General features: G+C 37.6%; 1 protein-coding gene across 1 annotated transcript in view; it reads right to left on the bottom strand.

Moving 5' to 3' along the window:
• Positions 1-2,691: 2,691 nt before the first annotated feature.
• Positions 2,692-27,581, bottom strand: part of LOC122079522 (DNA-directed RNA polymerase III subunit RPC7-like) — a 32,594-nt gene continuing 7,704 nt past the window's right edge. Inside the window, exons 3-9 of the mRNA XM_042646055.1 lie at positions 24,215-24,338; positions 14,647-14,772; positions 14,477-14,530; positions 13,391-13,437; positions 4,560-4,673; positions 3,278-3,332; positions 2,692-3,115 (exon numbers count right to left, since the gene is read on the bottom strand). Of these exons, the coding sequence (XP_042501989.1) occupies positions 3,099-3,115; positions 3,278-3,332; positions 4,560-4,673; positions 13,391-13,437; positions 14,477-14,530; positions 14,647-14,772; positions 24,215-24,338 (537 nt within the window). The 3' untranslated portion in view covers positions 2,692-3,098. The remainder of the gene's footprint in view (positions 3,116-3,277; positions 3,333-4,559; positions 4,674-13,390; positions 13,438-14,476; positions 14,531-14,646; positions 14,773-24,214; positions 24,339-27,581) is intronic.

The following is a 27,581-nucleotide window of genomic DNA, read 5'->3' as shown; positions in this document are numbered from 1 at the left end:
TCGAAGCAATAACAAGAATATTTCTAGTGGAATGAACATTTTTCACAATCCCTTGGAGAGAGGTTTCACTAATAGATTGAAGGATAACTAAGGATTTTTTTTTTTTTTTAGGAAGTAAGATTATTCATAAACGCAGAATAAGCTCGAAGATTCCAAGTACAACAAAAGGGAAATACTAGAAGGTGGAACTAATCCCATAAGACATTGTGCATGTTGGGAAGAAGCTCCACAAGAAGAAATAACATCAGCTACAACACTTCCTTCCCGAAGGGCATGATGGAACCTTAGTCGATGAAAGCGAGATCTGTAGGGCTTTGATAATATGTTGGGTTCTCCATGGAATAACAGTAAATTTATGATTAATAATGTTAATCACCGTAAGAGTCACTTTCAAACCAAGTAGATGGGTCAAAAATGCCTTTATTAAGAGCATGAAATGGTTCTTGTGTTACTTAATTGGATGAAAAGATGCTATCTCTTCATTCTCATCCGTCTCTCTCGTTGCCCTTATGGTGGTGTGAGGTGGTTTGGAATATGATGCGTATGTCCACTTTATCTGTGCAAGTGGTGCATGTGCATTGTTTATGCTCTAAGATGTGGGATATTTTGTGGGCAAGTTGATGTGTGTTTGAATGAATGAATGAACCATTATGGTCTCTAATTACTCCTCCAACTCGAGTTTGGATCAAGTACTCATACAACAACCATCCTCGTACGAAGCTTGATCCATAAATGGAATCCACTCGATGTCTCTTTCTTACAATAAGCTTTCACATTGAGTGGATTTCAAGTGTGAATTCTCGTACGGTCCAAACTCAAATAACAAGGAATTAAAGTTGAATAAAAAAGATCCTTCGAAACATGAATGATGTTCTAGTTGGATTTTAACCAATTCTGAAATATGATATCATTGTAAGCCAACAAATATTCCATAGAAGATATAAAATGAGATATGTTGCTTGCCTATCCAGGATCCATATGAAGTGCCCAAGCCTACATATGTATCCAAAGTAAACAACTTAATTGTTCCACTCACATTGGTGGCCAAGGAGGTCATTATTTTATGTTACAACATAGAATAATATCATCTTTAGTAAGGTAAAACCAAAACCCACACAAAATATTGGGACTGGCTCTCCTATGGATATATCAAACCAGTGACCAGTGGCCAAAACAGACACAAATATTCCAAGACCTACCACCTAAATACCATCATCAAACTTAGCATCAGGATATACTTATGGAGGTTCCTACGCCTAATTGTAATATATTCGTATGTATTGTAATCACAAACTTTAAGGAAGGTATAACAAGTTGGGCAATAGAGTCACTAGAAGGAAAGGAGAGACATCTACTAATAACAGACTATCTAATCACATGAGATTCTATTGAAGGAGGCGCCAAGGCTCTTTTGCTTGGAGCATAATATGCAAAAAAAGCGAGGGTGGATTTCTGACGGAAATATTGACCAACTCATCGGCCAGAAACTTTCTTTTGATATAGAAAACGTTTTTTTGGCCACCAAGTGTGGCACCTTTATCTTTGTTTGCATATAAATCCATGAAAGATGTAAAATGTAGATTGGTACCCAAGTCGGAACATGTCTTATATTTTGCCTCTATAGCAGAGGCAACCTTGGCAAACGATAGATCAACCGCTGCCACTTTTGTACAATGTTGCAAACTCTCCAAAATCTAATCAATTCTAATTTGTGTGGAGAGGACCAGCAAGACACATAATAGAAGAGAGACAAGTAAGGGGTTTTGCTTTCTCTCTCTAGAGGGGGGGGTTTATTGCTGTGGAACTTCGGGATTGAGATGGAGGAGAAGACTCCAGGGAAAGGGGGACGATTTGCAGGATTTTCCAACAAGAGGAGAAGATAATTAATTATTATTACCTTTTTGGTAACGAAGATAATTAGTAATTATGAGTTTAGTTTATGTGTTTCATAGTTTATGGTGTACACCATATGCTCAATTCAATTGGCATATTATTGCCATTGAATTTAATTTTCATATTTTTTTTTTTTTCTCTTTGAAAACCAAAGACTGAGAATATATATATTTTTTCCTTTCTTTTCTTTTTAAATAATATTTTTTTACCTTAACTTTTGACCCTGATTTAACCTTGCCCGACTCATGATTTATTGAGTGCTCGATGGTCAATTTTTTTAATTTAATAATCATTATCAGCCATGATCATGTAAACTACTGAAATTTCTTTATCTAATAATGTTTTTTAGATTTAATTTTTATTTTACTTTTCAATTCCAAAAGATTTAGATGCAAAGTCAAATGACTTTTTAATTTTGTAAGATTAAGGTATACCCAACCCTAGATAATAAACCAGGGTCAAGGTCAATCAGGGCCATCCTGACCCAGTCTTCTCCAGTCAGGCAGGCCTGTGCTGAACTGAGCCTCATAGGGTTGGGCCTAGGTTGAAGTTTTTTTACCGAGTCAAGGTCGGACTTGGACCCAGCTAAGGGAACCCAGGGTTGCCTGGCCCTGTTAAAACCCTTCATTTCAATCCTTTTAGTTAATGTAGTAAAAGCAATGTTTTCTATAGAGAGAGAGATGAATCGGGGGATATAAAATGGTTTTAACCTTCAATATTGTCAATCAAATTGCAAAACTAATCATATCCCTCTTATGCATTCGAACTAGCAAAAGCTTCTTCTTCTACACAAGTATAGGTCTAATGAAGCTTGCAAAATTAATTATTTCACAACATAAACAGAACATGGATAAGGCGGATGCAGAGTAGTGTTTAAAATTTTCAGATACAAGGCCGACTCCCAACTCCTTGAGCCTATTGGTTACATCATCAAATTGTTAAGTGAACACCTCCTTTACTAAAAGATTAATACTCTGATAAGAGAATGCTCTTTGTTCCAAGATGGATAGATGTATGCTTTAGGTAGCTAGTTTCTTAACCAATTAGATTAAATTCTGAATGACTGGGAAGTTATTTACACCAAAAACTGGTTATAATCACAGGTACTGAGACTTTTTCCCTTCTTGCTTCACTTTCTGTTGAGAGAGTCCCAAAAATTGCCCAAGTCCAAGCTGTACAAGTAAAAAACTCTGGCAGCCATCCAGCTAATAGATTGCCTCATCTGTTTTGGGGGGTGGGAGTGAGAAAAACCATCAAGAACTGGCTAGCTGACAATGATTGAAAGCCTTCTAGAAACATGATTAAAAATATCAGTGCAACAGCACACTAACTTGCTACAAGAACGGAAAAACAACCACTTAAATATCAGCCAAGAATTCCTTACTATCATTGCCGTCATCCATGTTGAAATCATCCTCATCATCATCGAAATCAACATTCTGCACGACATATTAAGGGTGAGTTATGGCAAACAGAGAGAATATCAATCAGTAGATGTTAAATGTTACCAGGATAATGCCAGCACAAAACCTGGTTGCATGTAACGCTAGCGATCCCCCTCATACAAAACCAGAGTGACAATAACAGCAAGATAGAGACACAGAATATGAACAAACCGGGTTGGTAGAAAGAAATAGAAGTAGACTGCAGTGATCATGTCCAGATAGTGCTCTCAAGTGAAGAATTTGCAAAATGCTTCCTCTGATCCTATCCAAAATCCAACACATCCCCATCCTATCTGTTCTTGCAAAGTACAACGAAGGAGAGCAGGTCCACTACTACCCAATCAAACAATTGCTTTATAATAGGTAAAGACAATGATAATGACAGAAGGAAATGGTTTACTGGAAAGATTAATAGGTTTCTATTTCTATCTCTAATTTTATAATACTTCAGATAACCAACGAAGTTCAACTCTCCTCTCCCCTGCCCCCTCCCCCTCCCCCTCCCCCTCCCCCTCCCCCTTTATCTTTTTTCCTCCTTTTAGATGACAGTAGCAACAAAATAACAACAGTATGCTCACCTGCTCGGATTTACAAAACTCAATTCCAATGCAAACATCTTAGGTTATCAATTCTAAACCAGCTTCAACCTCAACCAACCTTTGTACAGGAAAAAAGGCACAAATACTTGTAGAAGCTTGCTACTGACAACTTGGCGTAGACAAATAAGGCAGGAGGTTTTGAGGCAAGAAGAATGGCTCAGATGGGGCTACAGACTCCTAGTAATATAACTCTTCTACGAATAGAACAAAATCCCAAAGCCTCAGAGAAAACAAAGTCCAACCGTGCATCCAGTAATCAGATGACAAGAGACTGGCCTCCTTTAAAGTGCACACAATAGAGGAAGAATTTGAACCATGCCCCTTCACTTGGCTAGTATGGCATGTAAGGGGAGAATAAAGCCCATCTGACTAAGCAAAAAATGAAGGCATGGAAAAGACAAGGAGAAGAGTGTAAACACAATGCAAGAAGCTACAACAAAAAGACAAGACATAATCATGCATGTATCAATATTTTCCCAAGTCCATGCATCAAAGGGATGAGTCACATTTTGTAAACCAAACATATGAGCAACAATTGAGTCATTCACTACACAACCAGAACAGAAAAAAGATTGGCTCAAAACCAAATATACCAAAAAGCAACAACATTTCAGGTTTTTACCTGTTCATAGTCGTCAGGATCACTGAATTCTTCCTCTTCCTCTTCTATCTGTTCTTCATCTTCATCATCATTTTCATCTTCATTCTTTTCCTTCTCACCCTTTTCATCTTTAACCTGAAGATTTTTAAAGAGGATTAGAAGTCCCAGCTAAACATGGGCCTAATGAGGAGCAATAAAAGCATGAACAAATTATGGGAACTCCAGAATGTAGTAGAAATAAATAGACTTTGCAAATGACATGTAAAGAATGTAACAAAGATAAGATAAATAGAACCATCAACAGTGAGCAGGAGAAGAATATAGAAAAGAGAAAGAGAAGAAACACTATCCTATAGGTTCAATGAATAGTAAACCCTACCAGTAGCACCCCCTTTTATAAATAACCATATGTAGGGTGTAATTTAAATAAACACCCACCACTTGGGTGTGATTCAATTGTACTGCATAACTAGAGTCTAAAATACTCCCTACCATACTATACACCTTGTTAACAACACTCCCCCTCAAGCTGGAGCATAAATATCAACCACGTCTAACTTGGAACACCCTCAAATAAAAACATTTCGAAACAAAGCCTTGGTAAACATATCACCAAGCTGCCTAGTAGATCAAACAAATGGAGTAGAGATCAATATGTCCAACTTGGAACACCCTTCAATATGTTTGGTACATTCATCAAAGATTGAAAACTAACAATATAGGTAGCAACTTGGGGCCCGTTTGATAACGTTTCTGCCGTTTCTGTTTCAAGAAACGGCATAAACATAAATTTTTGTTTCTAGAAACATAAATTTTTGTTTCTAGAAACAAAAATGGAATTGAAGGTGTTTGATAAGTCATGTTTCTGGAAGTCGATAGTAACCAACGAAAGAATGGCCACGAGTCGTTTCCAGAAACGGCGAAACAAGTTCTACTTGTTTCGCCTCGGTCATTTCTTGAACCATAAATAGGTAGAAATTTCTATTTCTATTTCTGAAAACAAGTGAAAAGAAACAGTTTTATCAAACGCTTTTTGTTTCGTTTCTGCTGTTTCTAGACACATAAACGGCAAAAATGAGTTTCTTGAAACGTTATCAAGCGGGCCCTTGGTTGTCACAATACATATCCATAAGCTTGTTGACTAGAAAACCAAGCTCATGGATAAGAGATTTCAACCACATCAACTCAGCTGCTATGATGTGAGCCATGGCCCTACACTCAGCGTCGGCACTAGCCGAGCCACTGTAGTTTGTTTCTTACTCCTCCACGTAACAAGATTACCTCCAACAAACAAACAATTCCAGTAGTCAACCTCCGATCATCATAAGCGCTAGCCTAAGCAAGCGTCAGAATAACCAACAATATCAACACGACCATGATGTTTGGAAATAAATCCTTTCCCTGGAGCACCATTAACGTACTTAGGGTACGGCACAATGCCTCCTGATGAGCCTGTCTAGGTTTCTCCACGAACTGATTGATAACACCAACAACAAATGGAATATCTGGTCTGGTCACAATAAGACAAGTTTACAACCAATCATTAGAATTAATGTTTTATCTACAAATTCTTTGTCATTATGAATCCCAGGCTTTTGAAAGGGATCTATAGGTGTATCAACTGGCTTACAACCCAACATTCTAGTTTCAGTCAAATGGTCAATCATATTTTCTTTGAGATAAACTGATACCCTTTCCTACTACAAAAAAATTCAATTCTCAAAAAATACCAAGAACCCTCAAATCTTTAATCTGAAAATGTTGTTCTATATAGGACTTTACATCTTTTATACCAGAATGATCATTACCAAAACCAATGATATCAACATGAACTACCACCAATATAATCACCTGGGAACCTCGACTACGAACAAATACAAAATGATCTACATGGCACTGCAAGAATTTACAACCAAATATAACTTTACTAAACTAATCAAACCACGCTCGTGGTGACTGCTTTAAACCATAGGTTGATTTGTGAAGGCAAAAGACATTTTGTGCATTCTCCCCCTAAGCAAGACACCCTAGAGGTTGCTTCATACATACCTCCTTTGATAAGTCACTATAAAGGAAAACATTTTTTATATCAAACTGAAATAATGGGGCAATAATGATTAAACGCCAAGGAGATAAGAACACTGACAGTTAAGGCAGGTAACAAGAGAGAAAGTCTCAAAGTAATCAACATCACAAGTCTGAGCGTAACATTTAGCAACAATGCAGTCTTTCAGGCGTTCAACAGAGTCACTAGGGTTATACTTAATGGTATATGCCCAACGACACTTTACAAGCTCCTTAGTAGGAGGAAAATTAGTTAGAATCCAGGTTTGGCAACTAACCGATGCATACATGTCCATAATTGTTTTCCAATCAGGATGAGATATTGCTTCTCAATGATTTTTCGGTATTGAGTGAGTAGACCAAAACAAAACAAAAGTATGAAGAAAGGAAGAAAGATGTGAAGCAGAAACATACAGAGCAATAGGATAAGTAATAAATGACCTTTGAGTACATGAGTGAGTACCTTTAAGATTGTGTTGGAAGATGCTTGTATACCTATAAAGGCACTAATCGTGATGGAGTCAGAGAATCGTCCAAAGGAAGCAAAGCAGGTATGGGAGTAGTAGTGAATTCAGATTCCAAATCATGTCCCTTAGCAGAAATATATGGAGTATTTAAAAAAAAAAAAAAAAAGTGACCTTAGCACTAGTAAAACATTGATGACTAATAAGATCAAAACACCGATAACCTTTTTGAGTATAAGAATATCTAAGAAAAACATATTTAAGAGCATAAGGAGATAAATTATCAAGGCCTGGTTGGAAATTATAAAAAAAATAAGTGTAATAAAACCCCCGAGGTGGTAATCCAAACAAAGAGGAATGAGGGAATAAAACAGAAAACAGGAACTGCTTGTGAAAAACTGAGGAAGGTATATGACTGATAAGATAACAAGCTGTCAAAGAAGCATCGTCCCAATAATGCTTGTGAACACACGTATGAAACATTAAGGACCAATCAATATCCAGTTAATGCCGATTTTTCTCTCAGTAGCACCATTCTATTGTGGTGCATATGTACTTGTGTGTTTTATTATACCATGTTTAGAACAAAAGGAAGGAATTTCACGTTACGTGTACTCTAGAGAATTATCTCAATGAAAAACTCTTCAAAAAAGTGCCTGACTGTCTTTATTTCAATATAAAATTGTTTAATAGTAGACAACAAATCAGAACTATCTTTTAACAAATATAACCATGTCATCCAAGAACAGTTGTCTATAAAGGCAACAAAATTAGAAAAATTAGATAATTTTTACACAGCACGGGCCCCAAACATCAGAATGGACTAAATAAAATAGAGGCATACTTCTAAATTCAGTACAAGAAGCAAAGGAAGTGTGATGATGCTTTCCAAGTTCACATGCCTCACACTCGATCTAAGAAATAGACTTGCAATTGGGAACCATGTGGTAAAGATTGGGAAGCGACAAATGACCCAGACAATAATGACAATAAGAACTTATCACGAAATAGAAGAGGCAACTGTAGAGGAAGCACCATCAAGATAGTAAAGCCATCCTTCTTATGCCCTCCACCAATCATCACCCTAGTCTTGAGATCTACATAACAAGGATAGAAAGTAACAAAACAATTTAGTGTTTTAGTAAGTTGACTAAGTGGCAAAAGACTTAAAGGTAACCGGTGTACATGAAGTACAGATGTCAAAGTCATATGAGATGAGGCACCGAAATCCATAACCCAGGAGTTAGATGAGGAGGAAGTAAGAAGTGTAGCAGCACCGGAATGGGCTAATATAGCAGTGGATAATTCAAGTTGTCGGAGAATATTCAGCATTTAATTAACCAGATCGTCATAAGGCAAGGAAACCAAGTAACCACCTCAAGATGAAGAAGCAAGATTAGTGTCAGTAGATGACACCCCATTGGAATTCACGTCAGTCCTTGAAGTGATAGCAAATTGTTGTGCCCATGGAGGTTTTTCCTGCTTAATCCAACATTTATCAACAGTATGATTAACCCTTGCCAGAGGGTGAACACTGCAATATGGCTTGATCAGTTTGTTGTCTGCCAGGCTGCTGTGCATAACCTACATAATTATCACGTCCTCATCCTAAGTCATGACATCTTCCATTAAATGCAAAGCCACGACCACGACCACGACTTCTAGCAACAAAGGCAGAATTTTCCTTGGAAAGGAAGATACATCAAATTTGGAGAGAGAGGGTAACACAAAACGCTGGATGCAATGCAACAGGCCTCATTCATGGAAGGAACCTGATCACTAGCAAGCAATTGATTTTTAACGAGCTACAGATCAACATTCAAGCCAGACATAAATTTGGCCAATTGAAATTTTGCATGTTGAGTTTTTAGTACTTCTAAATAATCGGTGAGATGTTCGTGACCTACATGGGCCACTTATAACTAATTTAACAAGAAGTCGTTGTAGTATAGTGCTAAGTATTCCCGCCTGTCATGCGGGTGACCCGGGTTCGATCCCCGGCAACGGAGTATTAGTTTTGTTTCTTCCTTTTTGTTCCCCCAAGAACAGACATATCATTGCCTCTTGGAACCTCCAAGTTGATACCATTCCCCGTGCCTAGCCCCCCCCCTTTTTTCTGTATCCCCCTCTCCTGTAGCTCCATCCCTTTCGGGCTGTTGTTCTGTTTTTGGCTGGTCCAGTTTTGGATCTGTTGGTTGTATGCTTTTTCTTAGCTTCTTGTTGCTAGCCGAGTCTAACCCCCCCTTTCTCCCTCCTTGTATATTCTCTTCCTCTTGGTAATGAATTTATTTATTCATCAAAAAAAAAAAAAAATCGGTGAGGGGCTGATATATATTACGCTCCTCCCACATGCCTTCTAGAGTACAATAATATTCACCAACTAATTCATCACCTTTCTTAAAGAAGAGGATTTTCTCATATAAGTCATACCTGAGACGGTTTTTCTTTTGGAGAACTTTTCTTTCAGGTCATTCAGCAGCAAGCAAATAGAAGCTTTCACGTCTGTCAAGTTGTAGTAGTCAAGGTAGTCTTCTAGATCATCCATCCAATCAAGGACCAGAAAAATAACAAACTTTCGACTCCATCTATAGTTAGACTCTGATACCAATTGATGTCATACTAAATCACATAGGACCTAATCCCATGCAGGATCTGGAAATCTGGCTAAATAGGGAGAAATTTGAGAGCTAACAAACTGTGGCTTTGATGCGCCTCATCTTTGGATCAAATGGAGTGTTCTTGTATATCCCAACAAACACTTATAGTTTGGTCCATTTTTGGTAATTGAGTTGGGAGATATGTTGGTTGCAACAAAAAGGAAACTTTCGGGAAACCTTCAAGAACCAAAAAAAAGAAGATCCTGATGGTGCTCAAAATTGAAGTGAAGAACCTTTGTATGATGTCTAAATATCCTTCACAAGATGAGCTTTAGATAACCAGCCAATAGGGAGATCTGGAATTGCCTAATTAGGGCAAGAAACAGGAAACTCTTGAGAATCTCCAAAGATTTTTTATTTATTTATAATTATTATTTTTTATTTTTTGTGAATAATATAATTCACTTCCAAAGGAGAAGAAAAGTACAAGGCCCCGAGGGGAAGAGAAAATACAAGGAACACACCTCAAGGAGAGAGAGAGGTGGACCAGATACAAGAAGTGGGGTAGATCCTAGTAAACAACGATATGCCTATTCTTTGAGGAATCAATACAAGTAGTTGTAGAAGCAGACAATTTTCCTTTGATGTCAAAGGAAATGGAATTTCAAACCTTTTGGAGAGGCCTAGAGTTGGAGGTTCATTTCCTGAGATTACGCTCCATCCAAATTTGATTGGTGGAGGCATTGAAGACTTCCTAACTGTATCACAGATAGAAGATTCTAAAAAGGTCATGTCAATCCAAATCCATTCCCTATGAAATGGAAAAATCCGACGATTTCTTTAGAATCTGCAGAGGCATGCTTGATGCATCCCTCCATTTTTAGGGGTGCAAACATGAGCCCAACTGATGCGGTGAAGGAATTGGGCTGAATCAGAGCCCTTCCAAAGGAAAGCCGACATGAGGGATTCCAAAGACCGGATAATGGATTTGGGGAATCTCTAATAATTAGTTGTAATAGTTTTTGTTGAAGTCCTGCTCTTGGTCGAGTGATCTTCAATGGGGTCCTAATGAACCTGCAAAAGGGAGGCATTAATGGCTTGATGAGCTGGCAGATGTGGGAACTCAAGTTGCTGCCCAGATTCCTTGTTAGAGGGTGTCGGTTGGTCTTCTGAGTCAGCAATAGCAGCAGATCTTCCAGGTAGTTATGACCCTTGTAACAAACTTTCAACAATCCTCACATCCACTCAACAGTTATAACACAAAATAAAGAAACAAAAGAGAAGAAAATAGAAGTGATGGAGGTTTGAGAAAGGGGAAGAAGAATGGTGGTTTTGGGTCAGGCCTCTTAACTCCTCCTAGGCATCTCACCCTCTCAGATTCTTAGACATCTAACCCTCTCAAATAGACTCTCTCAGCCATGAAGATAAATTCAATCTTCATTAATTCAAAATTGTCCCAAAGTAGGAATCAATTACAACTTGAATAGGCTTTGAAGCCTTTAGCAAAAAAGAAAAATAATAAAATAAGTAACTTACTCTAGCCTCCTAAGTTGATGACTTACTTGTTTGACAAGAAAATAAACAACTACCTACTTTGTTTAACACATAAAAGGAAATTAATCTAAGGGCATAAAATAGAAACTAAGAATTAAAGGCTAATCTCTCCTAACAGATAAAAATAAATTGTCATCCAAGACAAAACCAAAAAGAAATAAATCCTAAAGTTACTAAAAAAAAATCGATGGACTGTAGAAGGACCCTTCTTGAGCCTTCTTCCTTCCAATTTGAGGTGACAACTGGCTGGCCTTCTAGAAGATCTTCACAAGACAAAATCTGGAGGAGAAAGATGCTGCTCGATCCTAGAAAAATGACTGCCCTGCTGTCCTGTGCTGGATCAATGGACCAAGAAGGAAACCAGATTTTTCCCCAAATGTGGATCGACTCGATGGGGTCAAACCAGGACCAGATCCGGTACAGAATTGAACCAAGAATTGGTCAGATTGTGCTCGCCTTTTGACAGCCCGATCTACATCATCATCCGAAACACCTTTTGCAGTAGAGTGATACATAACATTAAGGCTGCGTTTGGTAACAGAAACGATGTTTCGTGTCAAAAACGGAAATTTCAGTTTCTGTGTCAAAATGCCCTTTTTTTTTTTTGAACGAAACTGGAACAATGAAACTACCTTTTGTCGTTCTGTCAATTCTCGTTTTTAGCATTTTTTTTCACTTTTTTTTTTCTAAAAAAGACGAAACACCCATAAATGCACCAAACGCTTTATTCCATTTTTTGTTCCCATAGAACGAAAAAACTCCAGAAAACATTTTTTTTTGGAACGCTACCAAACGCAGCCCAACTAAAATAGAGGAATCCATGTTGTTTCATAACCACAAGGAGAGTGTCATGCTCACGCATCCACTCCACATGGTCTTTAGAATCTGCAGAGGGATGTTTTAACATCAAATATTTTACTTCTCCTTTGGCATTATATATTACCTTCTTTTTTTTCGGGCAAATATACCCTACTACTTGTGCCATAGAAAGTAGTTGGATGCACCATTCAGTTTAATGCTAGTGATTTGAACATTCACCTAATCCACAGAAGTTTTTGAATCACCCATTGTATAAAAAAATATACAACTTTGGATTAGATCAAAACAGGTCAGATATAGTCCTAGGTGGTTGGGGTTACAAACCCTTAAAATTTGATAAGGATCCAACTGTGGGATAGGCTGAAATAATGGTTGCATACTTACACAATAATATTTTGAGAATTGCAGAAATTAGTAACCAGCAGAATATACAAATCCAATAGATGATCAGGACAAAAACTGGGTCGATGGCTATACTTAGTCAGCTAATATGATCCTCAAAAATATTTCAGGAATCCAATGGTTAGACCTTGAGAACAAAACATTCAGATGCTGGAAATCAACCCAAAACAGCGGTGCCACAAGGGATGATACAACCTGTTTCAGCAGCCTTCATGCACATTACCAAATAACCTTCACATCATCTCATGAAGATCTCAAGAGGTTAAAGAGAGAGCAACAAACCATATCTCAGAACCAGCAAGCAAGTGATACTCCTATCACAGATCACAAGGCAGCAAGCGAAAAACCCATCGCAAATCACAGAACAGCAAACAAATAAGCCTATCGCAGGGAGCAATAGATCAAGCCGGTTTCATCAACAAAAGATCCTCGTTTTTATATTTTATAAACAATGACTGCATCTTAAAAAGGCAGCAGTTGGCTGCACACCACAACGAACACTAAAAGGGAACTCTCAAAACAGAGGAACACAAAGATGATAATCACTTATCACTTTGCTCTGATACCAAGTAACAGAGATAAGGTATACATAACCAACAGTAGTGAGAAGGAGAAGAAGATTGCGAAGAGAGAAAGATAAGCCATGTGGTAGGTTCAACAAATAGTAAAAACCCTACAGTCAGCTCCTCTTTTTTGTAGGGTGTAATTACAATAAACACCCCACAACTTAAAGTCTAACTTACATAACTAGACATAAAACAAAAACCAATTAGTCTAAAATATTCCTAGCCATATGATACACCGTACACCTTGTTAACACTCCTCTAAAGTGTTGTAATAGGCACAGGACCTAAAGAAAATGTGTGCTTCAAAACATTCTTACAAGTAAAACCTACCTAATTTTTAAAAGCCAAGAGTAAGAGAACAGTTGACAATGTTAACCATTAAATACCTGGAATTTTTGCTCTAGCTTCTCAAAGATATCTAACTTCTGTAAGTCTGCCACACAAAGAAAACCTTTTTAGTTTCAAGTCATAAGATCAAATTTCCTAGAATACTAAAAGTAAATGCTCATAATTGTAATCACAGGCATAGATATTGAACAAACGCACAAATACGTAGAGGATCAAAATGGTAAATTATTCTCAATGGTTAGATCTAATGCTCAGTTAAAAATTCAAATCCCAATTAAGGATAAGAAACTAGGATATTTGCAGGAATAAAAGAGTCATAAATTTAAAGTGTCCTTGAAAGTAAAAGGCCACAAGTTGTTATCCAAGGAAATTTTTTTGCAGTGGTAGGTTGCAGTGCATCAAATTGGATCAAATCCTGCTTGGAAGCTGGAAATCTGAGCAAAGACAACAATAATTTCAGAGTTCTGGAGTTTCAACTTTACAATATATATATATATATATTTTTTCCTTTTCCATTTCCCCTTTTTTTGGTAAAACCACTTAAAGTACATAGGCATTCATAAGAAGCCAGAATGGTCAGAACTTTAGAATGCCCTTGGGATGCAAAACTCTGTAAATGCACAGTTTATCCATAACCTTTTCGTCTTTTCTGCCTTTTCTTTTAATGAATTGTTGTTCAGAGTGCAGGACATCCTTTATTTAATTGATTAACATCAAATACGATGAAAATTCAGTATCACAACCTTTACAACCGCAGCTAAATTTCTTAATAAAATGATTAGACAAGTTATTTTCTGTGTCTTGGATTTGACGTGAAAAAGAAAATGACCTGTTCTTTTCATGTCAGCCCGAAATTGACCCAAACTCATAACCACCAACCCTGACGCGAATTTTACAGGTTATGTTCATGTCTGGTATTTCTACTCCTACTCAATGGAGAGTTTCAAGAATAAATAATAAAACATCAGCCACAAGAAGGAAACTTCAACATAATTGTTTATATTTGCATGCACATGATTTGGGTGTATAGGCAGAGCTCGTGAACACTAGTCAGAGAAATAGTGTGTAAAATAAATAAATAACCTATATAAGGAAAAGATTAAGAGAACCAGTTCTCATCAAACCTGCTTCTGGATTCCATCGCACTTTCCTATGGTCATGCTGCACTCGACTTTTACCTGACAAGTGACCAATTGCAAGAGTAATTGATCAAGGAAATGAGAATTCAACAGTGACTCAAAATAAAATACATCCCTTTGAATGTCACCTAACTAAAGTCCTTTAGGCTACAAACCTTGGATAAGTTCTAACGGAAAATAAGCAGAACTAAGCTTTAAATGCTGTGATAGAGGAGGACGCATCATTGTTTTAGTACGCTTGCCCTTGTCAGAATACCGTTCTATGTCTGCATCTTGGCTTTCTAACACCAGAATTCAAGGAGTCATCATCACTATTATGTCATCATGACAATTAAAACATGATGTAAAATTAAACCTGAGATAATTCTTGATGCTTCTTTAGTTCAACAACTCAGAGTTTGAAACTCACCCTACATTTTAAGTTATTTTAAATTGTTTAGAATTGCAGTGCTATGTTCAGTCATCTAAAGTAGCATCCATGAGAGAAACACAAGATTTCAAAGATGTATACTTGAAAATAAAGCTAAGCAGAGAAAATGTGAGAATGCAATGGAGTATTTAGTGATAGAATCAGATATATACCTGAAATCTCACTCAGGAGACTAGTGAAATAATATTAAGGAGTATCAGAAAACAAGTGTTACTATATGAACTGCAAATATCTCTCTCTAGGCATGGGTTGGAAGTTAAATATGCAAAATGAGCAGTCTATCTTCATTTTGGATTGACAACAAAACTATCTTCACTGGTAACTTCCATGCAAACTTCAAACCCATGGCCAAGGGTGTTAGGCTTGGGCTAGAAAACAAGACCCATCTCCATTGGTCACCATAGTTGTCACAGTGTAAAGGCAAGCCAAGGCGTTGGAGGGCTGCCTAAACGCTTAGGCAACAAGGCACCCACCTTAAGGCGAACAAGGTGAACAATTGTTATTTTTTATTTTTCCACTTTTCTGACATTATTTAGTATAGCTACAGATACCTTGTATCATACAAAATCAACATTAAGCCACATCAAGTCATCAAAAATTAACATTAAGTCACATAAAATCAGTAAAAATTCAAAATTAAGTCACATTAAGTCATAAAAAATCGACATTTAAAGATATGCTCTTGTTCTATAATAAGTTTGACTAGCCAAATGATTTTATTTTTACATCAGACTTTTTGCATTAAGTATAGCACAAAACCAGATTTCCAACAAGTCTAAGATTACTTAAATCTGAGCAGTAATGACAAGGTTATGTTCTGGTCAAACTTATTTTAAAGTGCGTGAATGCTTTTAAAATCGCATGAATGAAAATAATTTTATGGACATCAAAACAAACGATTATTTTACCGAACTTTTGATTTTTAGCAATGTTTTACCATGATAAGATTTATAAAATTTTCAAAATTGAGAAAAATCTCAACATTTGAAAGTTGAAAATCGCCCCTTCCAACAAAAAATCCAGTTTTTGTTCTTGGACTAAGGAGTTGACCTTTTATCCTTTTGGAATTTGATTTTTAAACTATTTTTATTGGATTCAAATAGGAGGTGTTTGCTTATTTATGAATAATATCTTAAGTAACTAAGTGATATTTGACATAAATAAATGTCAAAATAGAAGGCGTCAATCGCCTACGCCTTAGAAAGGGGAAGTAAAATATGCACTATTCAAGGGGCTGCTATGCTGGTTCGATGGCTGCAGGAGTGGAGCAGCATAGGTGCAAAATTGGGGCCAACATGGCTGGCTCAACGGTACTAAACCAGGTCCAGACTGGGAGAGAACTGAACCATGTTTTGGTCCGTTCAAGTTCTCCTTTTGACAGCCCTACCTACATCAACTTTCCCCCTCTTTGAAAAAAATCGTCCTCGAATTTTGTAGAGGGTATGGAGGATTTCCACGTGTTGCACGTCCATCATCAAAGCGTAGAAAAATTCAGGTAGCTCCTTGAATATATGGATGTAGTTGTATAAGCACGGTTGATGTTCTTCAAGGTACTTCAAGAGGATGACAAACTCCACGTGCTTAACTTTAACGTCTTCAAATGTATACACAGAGTCGTCTTCTAGCACATCTTCTACGTGTTCTTCCTCAAACTTAGGCTCTTCAATTCCTTTTTCCTTGTTGTTCACAGTCTCTTCAATGACTTCGTCAACCATTGCTTCAATCTCGAACCCTTTAGGATCTTCCGCTTGGCTGTCCATAATCACCAAAGTGGTTGTAGCACTAGTCTCCTTGGGTTCGATCACTTTGTCTACCATTGTGACCATGTCGCTTTCAATTTCATCCACATGAATCCCACCGATAGGAACATCAGTGACCAACTCTGCCTCGACAATAGCAATCTTGTCACTTATGGGTGGCTTTTGGAAATCTGGTGAAAGGAAGTACATTCTTCGTTCATGTTTAGATAGGTACATGCCCGCCAACTCGTACTACATCTCTTCCCAAGTTCTAGGCTCACGTCCTTGAGCTTGAAGTTGCATTTCACGAACTCTCCATTGTATTCAAACACAATCACTCATCTGGCAGAAAATATATTGAAGTTATTGCATCCTTGCATCTCTGTCAAGTTGTAGTTGTCAAAGTATACGTCCAATTCATCTACCCATTCAATAGAAGATGTATGAAGAAATTTTCTCACGAAAATTATACGGCTCCACCCTTGGTCTGGCTAGCTTTGATACCAAATAATGTAAGATTAACAAGTGATCCTAATCCTAGGTAGGATATGAAATTCTGGCTGAATAGAGAAGATGCCGATTACTCACAAATCACAACTCAGATGGAGCTGAATTTTGGATCGATTAGAGATCCTATAAGAAGAAATAAGCCATCAAATTTTGAGAAAATAATGCTGGCTGGATTGAGAGATCTGCTGGTTGAAAGAAAAAGGAAACTTTTGGTGATTCTTCAAGAACTAGGGCTGGAAGCGATGGATGATCGTCAAATTTGGATCAAGTGGTCCTCCTAAGATCCTCAACAAACCCTCAAAATCCTGCATTGATTAGAGATCAGGTCTGGAAGTTATGCACTCAAACATCTTCCCGGGAAAGCTTTGTAACTGAAAATCGATAGGCAGTGTGTGTTTCTGAACAGCAATCTTGAAGGGCTCCAAGTCTTCAAATAATCTTGTAATAGCTCTCAAAACACTCTCACAAGTTGGAATAAAGAAGAAAATAAAAACTGATGGAGGGTTGAGAAGGGTGGAAAAGAATTAGTGAATGGGATCTCATCCCTCAGGTTTAGGCATCTCACCCAACTGCATCTCACAACACAATAGCATAAGCTATCTTTTTTTGTTAACTCAAATCTTCATTCACTTCTCAATTGATTACAGCAGCTCCTTATAAAGGAGTGAGTTCAACTTACAACTAGAAAGTAATAAAAATAGGAAACTAAAATAGACTTTCCTAACATCAAACTACTTGTTAACCAAGTGAATATAAAAATAGAAACTCCTATTAATCTAATATCTCCTAACAAATAATAATAACTAGCTAACCAAGAAAAACCGAAAAAGGAAACAAATCTTACTAAAATTGATAGGCAAATCTTGAACTATTCTGGACTTCTTCCTTCCAAATTAGATGGGATAGTTGGCATACTTCTAGAAGATTCTTTTGAAGACCAAAACTTGCTAAGAAAAATAATGTTCATGTGCTACTATTTACATGAACAGTAACACCAGTTATGGAAGCTACTGGACAAGCTGGATCGATGGCTACTTGGGCTAGTTGTTTGGGCTCTTCTAGAAGACCAATTAGGGAAGTAAAATATGCACTATTCAAGGAGCTGCTATGCTGCTTCGATGGCTGCAAGAGCAGACCAGCATAAGTGCAAAATTGGGGCCAACAAGGCTGGCTCGATGGGACTAAACCAGGTCCAGACTTAGGACAGAACTGAACCATGTTTTGGTCAGTTCGAGTCCTCCTTTTGACAGCCCTACCTACATCATCAGGGATGATAGAACGGAGAAATCTTCATCATAAATTTGAAATCAATACTCCATGCATGGGAATATAAAGATGAGGTGATTGTTTTTGCAAGCTATTAAATGGAGACATCTCGAGTGAATCAGACTCGAAGAGTGCATTCTTCACCAAGACCCCACACTCCATAGATATATAAGAAGGAAGGATTGGAGTGGCTAAGGTAAACGATATAATAAGAAAGATAAAATCAGGAAAGACTCTAGGCCCACACAAAGTCCCAATAGAAGTTTGGAAGAACTTAGGCCTTTGCGGGATGTCATGGTTAACCAACTTTTTTTATAAGATTCTAAGTACAAGGAAGATGCCAAACGAGTGGAGGAGAAACCTTGTAGTTGACATTTACAAAAATTAAGGGGATTTCAGGACTGCAATAACTATAGAGGTATAAAACTTATGAGCCATGCTATGAAGCTTTGGGAGAAGGTTATTGGAGGCCACTTGAGAAGAAAACTAGCTATCTCAAATAACCAATTTGATTTTATGGCAGGGAGATCATCAACAGAAGCTATCTACTCACTCGGGAGACTCATAGAAACCTACAAAACTACGAAGAAGATCTCCATATGGTCTTTATTGACCTGGAAAGGTCCTACCATGGTTTTAAGTATCGGTGCGTATCGTGCCGTATCGGCCGATACGTATCCGTATCAGTAGGCATCGGCACGATACATACCGATACGCTACGGGGAATTTTGGACCTCTTTTTGTATAGCGATGTATCGTACGTATCGTATTGTGCCGTACCGTATCGGTACCAATACGTACGATACTCTACGATACGAACTTTTGAAAATCTGAGAATTCCCGAGAGTATCGGTACGTATCGAAGGTACGATATGGCTACTTAAGTGTGAATTTTTTGTTGTTTGAAACAAACACTTCACACTCTCACCAACAATTTTCTAGATTTCTTATATGTTATGTAAAAACAAGTGTTCTACAACTTCCATGGAAATTTTTTATTTTTCTCAAAAAAATATTTTTTTTTAAATTTTTTATTCTGAAATTAATTTTAAAAAAAAAAAAATCCCCAAATTTTTTTTTTTTTCAGAAAATTTAGTTAATGTCATAACTTATAATTACTAAATACATGATTTCAAATGAAACCCACATTTTTTCCCCAAAAAAGTGAGGGTTTCAATTTTTTTTTATTTCTTAGATCTACTCAAATATATTGGTCCACACTTTGTTATTTTTTATATGTTCTTTAAAAACATTTAATCTACAACTTCCATAAAAAAACATTTAATTTTTCTACAATGAATGGGAGACTCACTACCATAAATATTTCGACTGGGATAAATATTGTGCCTATATTCGACAAGTGCAGAATATCATCGTAGTTGCTCCTATTGAAGAAGAAGGTCCTAGCCAAGGATTTGAACCACCACGACACTCTTCACGGCACTCATCACAGTGGCAATGGCAATGAGGAAAGAAAAAACTGTAAGAAACTCAAACCTCATCATTTTGAACATTTTCAACTCAATATATTTGTCTATCAATACGATACCCTCTACTTAAATATTTATGCATTCTACATGTTATATATAGCTTTTTTTAACTATTTTTTTTATGCAAAAGTATATAAAAATGTGTTCCCTATCCATTTATGTGCGTATCTTAGGGTATCTCCGATACGATACGATACCCTCCGATACGTATCTTAATTTTGACCGACCGATACGGCGACCGATACCGATACTTTAATCCTTGGGTCCTACAATAGAGTACCTAGAGAGTTAATATAGCATATCCTAGAGAAGAAAAAGGTGTCAAGTAAATATGTGGATATAATTAACGATATGCATGCTGAATTTTCAATTACTATTTGGGCTTCAAGGGTCAGCTTTAAGCCCTTATCTATTTGTGCCTGTTATGGATGAGTTGACCAAGAACATTCAAGATGAGGTTCCATGGTGCATGTTTTTCTTCAACGATATTGTTTCATTGGATGACGCAAAAATAGGATTCAACGCTAAACTGGAGCAATGGAGATCAACCATGGAATCAAAAGTCTTTAAGATAAGTAAAACAAAGACGGAGTATGTGATGTGTAACTTTAGTCACACTATGATGGATAGCGGCGCGGAGACAATTGAAGGGAGATTCCCCAAAGGTACTATTTTAGATATTTGGGATCTAATAAAAAAAAAAAAAAAAGATATAGAGGATTATGTGTCATACAATAGAGTACCTAAAGAGTTAATATAGCATGTCCTAGAGAAGAAAAAAGTGTGAAGTAAATATGTGGATATAATTAACGATATGCATGCTGACGTGGTGACTAGTATGAGAACCAAATGTGCTCAAGGTAGCGAATTTTCACTTACTATTGGGCTTCAAGGGTCAGCTTTAAGCCCTTATCTATTTGTGCCTGTTATGGATGAGTTGACCAAGAACATTCAAGATGAGGTTCCATGGTGCATGCTTTTCTTCGACGATATTGTTTCATTGGATGACACAAAAACAGGATTCAATGCTAAACTGGAGCAATGGAGATCAACCATGGAATCAAAAGTCTTTAAGATAAGTAAAACAAAGACAGAGTATGTGATGTGTAACTTTAGTCACACTACGATGGATAGCGGTGCAGAGACAATTGAAGGAAGAGAGATTCCCCAAATGTACTATTTTAGATATTTGGGATCTATCATTAAAAAAAAAAAAAAAGATGAGGATGATGTGTCATACAGAATTAAAGTGGGATAGATTAAGTGAAAAAGTGTCTAGAGTTTTGTATGACTAACGTGTCCTTGTAAAACTTAAAGGAAAATTCTATAGGATAGTTCTATGCCCGACTATGATGTACAAGGCAAAATGTTGGGCAGTTAAGAAGCGGCATAATGATAAGCTATGTGTAGTGGAGATGAGGATGTTAAGATGGATGTGCAAAAAAACTAGGAAGGATAAGGTAATGAATCAACGTATTAAAGCTGATTTGGGAGTTTCTCCAATTCATGATAAGCTTTAGGAAAGACGTTTGAGGTGGTATGGCCATGTTCAACAGATGCACCAGTAAGGAGCAGAGTGATCTGATCTAGTCATCCAAATAGAAATATTTAAAAGAACTAGGGGCAAGCCAAAAATGCCTATGGGAGAAGTAGTAAGGACATACATGCACATATTAGGCTTGTCCCGAAAATGGCCTTGAATATAGCAGAGTGGACGACTAAGATCCAAGTAGTAGACCCGATCTAGCTGTGTTCTACTTCGTTACTGTTTTTTATGATATGTTTCCTTTCGCTTTTAATTTTCCTTTTCTTTGTCCTTGCTTGGATCCATGTAGTTGACCCCATTAAGTTGGGACAAGGCTTTGTTGTTGTTATTGTTGTTGTTGTAATACTCCACGCAGTGAACATTGACAAAATCTATTGCAAAGCAAAAGATAGCATCACCAACACATGTAAACATATATCAGGCCACCAGAACATCAGCCTCAGATCTCATACATGAAATCCTATTGCAGGATAAGATATATATATGGGTAGTTTTTCCTATGGGGAAGTGTTGTTCCTGCGGTGCATGAGGGCCAATGGGAGCACACAAGGAAGCATCCATAGATGAGTCATTTTCCCTTTCATGGGGAGCAGGCCAGTCATTTCAACCTCATGTGTCTGGCACAGGAGCCACACCTCCCCCTCAGAAAACATTTTTCCATATATATATGGTAGAAAGATCCTTGCCAGTCTGGTGTTGCCTACGGCCAAAACAGGAGGGCGCAGAAAGACCACATTGCCCCCTGCCTCGTGCGCTAAAGATGCTCTCATGTGCCCTCCCATTGGCCCCGCATGCTAGTGTTGCCTACACCAGACTGGTAAGGTTCTTTCTCCCTATATAAAAGGGGATGTGTTTTCTGTCCAGCAGCACACCCCTGAGCCCAGACACAGGGGATGCAAAATGACCACTCCGACCCTCCTAGTCAATGCCCGAGTATGCGCTCTCATTGGCTAGGGCGCTGCCGCAGGGGCCACGCTCCCGGATAGAAAACATTTTCCCTATTCTTAATATATATATATATATATATATAAAAGAAAGAATAAAGAACCGCAAAGAAGAAATGAGCTGATTTAGGAGAAAAACAAGGTCAAAGGCACAAGTCTGCAAAGTTTGATACTAATGACGGCTGGATCTCCATATATGAGACAGATGCAGAAAAAAAAAAAAAAAAAAGAAGAAGAAGAAGAAGAAAGAAAGAAAGAAAGAAAAGAAAAGGAAACCAATAAACTGTATAAAACTAGATCTGATGATCCAAATGAGGATCAGTCTTCAGTCATTAGTTGATTAGATATCACATTCAAACCACATAACAGCAATATAAGCAGCAGAGATTGCTGCAAACACACCATGATCTCCTTGAAGACTCTCAAATAAATAGATGACGATATAGAGGACTGATCAGAAACCACAATTATAATTGAATATGAGTGATCTCACTCTCTCTCTCTCTCTCTCTCTCTCTATGATTTGTGTGCTTGTTCTAAACCTCTGCAGGTATTAAAAAATGAGAGAGCTCAAGGCTTTTCAATTAATACTCCAACAATGGTGATGATGCTTGCCGCAGGCACATCTGCGCCGCTGCTGCTTCCTCTTCACTTCTCCTATCTTTGCAACTTGAAGTCACAAACAAAACCCCTTGTCCTTCTCCCGCCGGTACAAGTCGGGTATCTCATTCGTCTAGAAGATCCTAATGATCAGAAAGAGGTACACTTTTCTTCTTCTTCTTCTTCTCCTCCAACTCCTCCGATGGCGGTTGTGATTGCATTATCTGCCACTCTGCTGCTTCCTCTTCACTTCTCTTCCCCAGTTCGCGCTAATGGCATTTTCTCTGGCAGTGGCAATGATGGCAGATTGCATCGCTACTTTCCACCTCAAAACAGAAGAATGACTCCATGCAAAAGCCTTTGTTTCGGTCTGTATTGTCCCGTTTTGGGTTGTATCGACCGATATGGGTTGATACAGGCCAATAAAAAACATTTGTTCTTTTTCCCATTTTGTACCGTGTATCATATTGGTATTGATGATGCAAAATGTAATATGTATCAGACTGATACGGTCGATACATATCAATACTTAACACACTGCTAACAGAAGATTATGAACACCACTCATTGTCAATATAGAAAGTGCCTAGGATCCCTTAAAGACTGCAGCTTTGCACAAAATTACTCTTACAAAGGAATCATATCCTCATGCTACCATTTGTACAAGGTAAGAGAAAAAGGTGTTAAGTAAAAACCTTGGGATTCTCAAACCATTTCTATCATATCCGTTGCACAACTACTCAAATCAGGATGGATCGTAATAGTGGATTGTGGATATGTTTCAAGCAGTTCCAGTGCAGTATGCGTTGTAACCAAATAAAGACTAGCCAAGTGAAAACAAGGAAAGTGACTTTTCCTCTCCCTCTTAAGACAAATATTTCAAGGATGAAATAAATTCAGAACAGTAGCTTGTATTGCTTCCCATGACTCCTAACTTCATATTTTCATAATAAGTGACAATTTGATACTCAAACATGAGGAGTTGAATGTTGTTTTTCTAGAAGTGAACATTATCACTTTCTTTCCTCTGAAACAATTTTTTTAAGAAAAAATCAGTTCCAGGAGCATATTTGTAGGTAAGAGAAAAAAATGCCATATCAGTATTATAACAAGTCACCGGTATGTTTATATATTATCATCATACAAAGTGAAAGACATCTAAAAAAAAAAATTAATGGACTTACTACTTATAGCTTACTTGAATGGGCTGTCGCTTCAATATAATAAGGGGACGATTTCCAATAGTTCAGCAACCTCATATTCCAATAGACCAAGGTCTTCTCCTCTATCACACCATTGACATCGGGAAGTTCAACATCTTCCTGCAATTTCACAAAAGATAAGATAAATCTGCCTAATCACAAAGTTTTACTAAAATAACATTCAATAGTCTTTTTGAAGAACTTTGTTTTTTTCTTCCACAGTTTGAGTTAATAAAAAAGAAGCTTTTCTTGTTCCCCTTAACTATTATTTATACTTAATATTACTGTACCTATTGATTTAGTGGGAGAATCTATGGCACAACGGTTAAGTTGCACTATTGCAACATGTTGGTCACAGGCTCGAAACTTGGAAACAGCCTCTCCTGCAAAGCAGGGGGTAAAGATGCATACATTTGCCCCTCCTAGACCCTGCAGTAGCAGGAGCCTCATGCACTAGGTTGCTTTTTTTATTACTGTCCCTATCGATTTGTTCACAACAACTTCAAGAATAACAATAAGTGAACTCCCTTTTATAGGAATAGTCAGGTGGCATAACAATGAGAAGCACGCATAGATGTCCAGTTACCAATCAGGCAGCCAGCCAAGAAGAGAACTTTACTGTACATACCTCCTCCACATAGAAAGCCATGTACCCTGCCCATGTGAGCAGAAAAGACCCACGGTCGTCTAATAAAAGGGGCCCCAAATGAGAAGTTTCAAATGAGTAGAGGGGTCTTTAGTTTGTCTAGGGGTTATTAGTTTTTCTTTCCAAAGAAGTCAGACCAGTCATGTGGGAGTGTAAGGAAGTTCATTTTAGGTTCGCTGCTAAATTGGGTAGAATACATTCGCCTATTCACTTTCGCTTTAGTCTATACAAAAATAGAGGCATAGGTATCCGTATAGGGTGGTCATTGTTTTGATTTCTTGATGTAGTATCACTTCTGTGGACCAGGCCGAACCCGTTTGTAAGCCCAGTGATGTAGAGACAAAGAAGCTGAAGAAATATTGCCGTAGGAAGCAAAAAGGGCCAGCAGGCCCCCCACTGAAGGCCTAGCTCTGGGCTAGGTGGTCCAGCCCAAGTCATGGCCTTGTTCCAGCCCATCTGTGGGCTTAGTAGTTTAGCTACTCAAGTATTAAATTGCATTGTCCAATTTGATTTGTTAGTTTCCTAGGTTGAACTATGTTTTTCTTTTAATTAGATTACGATTTAACTTTCCTATTCAGACTAGGAATCGACTAGTTACTTTTCTATTTGCTCTTTGTAGAGCCAAGGCTCCTCACAAATTATTGAATTGAAGTTTATGTTCTGCAATTACTGAGGGAATCAGCCATGGCTTTAAGCTACTTGGACAGACAGAATCTGATCCTGATTGGTGGGAAACCTAGGTCACTTTTTTATCTTGTTATCATACTCTGTTTTATCATCATTCAAGTATTAATTTCCTACTCTATCAATTGACCTTCCAGTGCTAGACTTTATTCTCAGATTTGCTTTAGGTTTCCTCCTCTGATCTGGGATTAATATTGGTGATCTAATCTTGGTATTTCAAACATCAGTAACTGCAATTTCAAGTGACACAGAAATTTCCAGGAAAACCTAAACTTCCAAATCAACAAGAAACTTGAGTGTCATACTCCAATTAGATTTAGGTTACATTTGTACACACTTTTGAAAGTTGTTTTCAGGTTTCAGAAATGGGAAAAGTGGGACAAATGCCACAAATCTAGTAGAAAAACAGGCTTTATGTAGCATGCATGTTTCCAAAAATTCAAAGAACAAAAATCAGAGAAAACAGAAATTTTCAAATCAGAAAAAATGAGCCTTTGAAACACTCTTCATGTTTGGGGTGTCATTTAAGATGCATGTGCAATTTTTAATTTCCATCATTTGCCTTTAAGATAGAAATTGAGTCTTAGATTCTGGAGAGAGAGCCACTGGGCTCTCTCATCTCATCACAGTCTATGCCACAAAGGTATAGATACGCACATCACACACATCCTCAAAATAAGACATTCGTGGGAAAACTTTGGGATTCCATTGAATATTTTCTCAAAGAGATTCCTACTGGGGGCTGAATGCGCTGGAATTGAAGGACTCAAAGGCAACTGGATTTCTACAAAGCAGGCAAGTTGAATGGAGATTTGAGCCACATCTCTCTCAGTCCCTCTCAAATAGTAAAAGATAATAAGGATAATAATAGGTAAGGGAAAGGCTATATGGTTGGCCCAAAAATCTGCCATGTGGCATGTTGGATGGGGTCCAAATTTGTAGACTGGTAGACCCCTTGGTCCCCTATTCACATGCCAAGTTTCATCCCAAATGGAGTTTGCAACAGGGAAAAATAGAGCTTTAAAAATTCAGGACTATGGGAGATTACACAGTAGTGGTTGGAGCACCATAGGCATGCATGGATATACATGGGGATGCATGCTGATACACGGGAAAGTATATGGTTGAATTTGAGTCAGAAACTTGACAGGTGGCATATCCAGACCATTCAATGCCTATCCAACGACAGGAATGGCACAAAAAGGCACCAACCAAGAAGGAATGATGTGGCAATTCCAATCGTTAGATATATAGGAAATGGACTGGATTAGCAATACCAGCCATTGGATGGCACATCCTCCTGCATATGTTCATGCATCCTCTCGATACTCCAGAAGTTTTCAATGCTTCATTTTTCCATGCGACAAACTTTGTTTAAGGTGAAACTTGATGGGTCTAGCTGTCTACCAAATTTCAGCCCCATACCACAAGCCACATGGCATGGCAGAAATATATCTTCTAATCAGAGATTCCTTCCTGGCAGGGCCAAACAGAAAACCCGTTAATAGCAAAAACCAGGATAGGAAATCCCAAGATTGAATGATCAAAATCAAAGCCTGAACTCCAATGATTGATCATAAATCAGTATAATCAGCTCTTTTTTCTTCTTATTTTCAGGATAAGCAGCTTCCAGTTTTAGATATGCCCTTCCCACAAGTTGGATTCATGTTTTTCAGTTTTTCCCTTTCCAGACATCATACCAAAAAAAAAAAAAAAAGGAAAACCAAAAAGAAAGGGAAAGGCATGAAAAAAAAAAATTGGAAGGCTTGTTTTTCTTCGTAGTGTATAATAGAACTTGAAAGGTCTTGTTAACCTCCTGATGTTTTAGAGTTTTACAACTCTACATATTAAAACCAGACCACTAGGCACATTAACAGCAAACCTGTCAAAGAACACCCAACATCCAATTGTAGTAATAGTGACCATGGATACATCTTATGTCATACACTTTCATCAACAGACAAATTTTAAAACTCTTTTCCAAAACTCCATGTCGAAAACAATGTTTTTTTATTTTCTATTTGGCAAAACAG

Source organism: Macadamia integrifolia, chromosome 5 (assembly GCF_013358625.1).
Source record: "Macadamia integrifolia cultivar HAES 741 chromosome 5, SCU_Mint_v3, whole genome shotgun sequence".
Taxonomy (NCBI): domain Eukaryota; kingdom Viridiplantae; phylum Streptophyta; class Magnoliopsida; order Proteales; family Proteaceae; genus Macadamia; species Macadamia integrifolia.
This window is presented reverse-complemented; position numbering and strand designations above follow the sequence as displayed.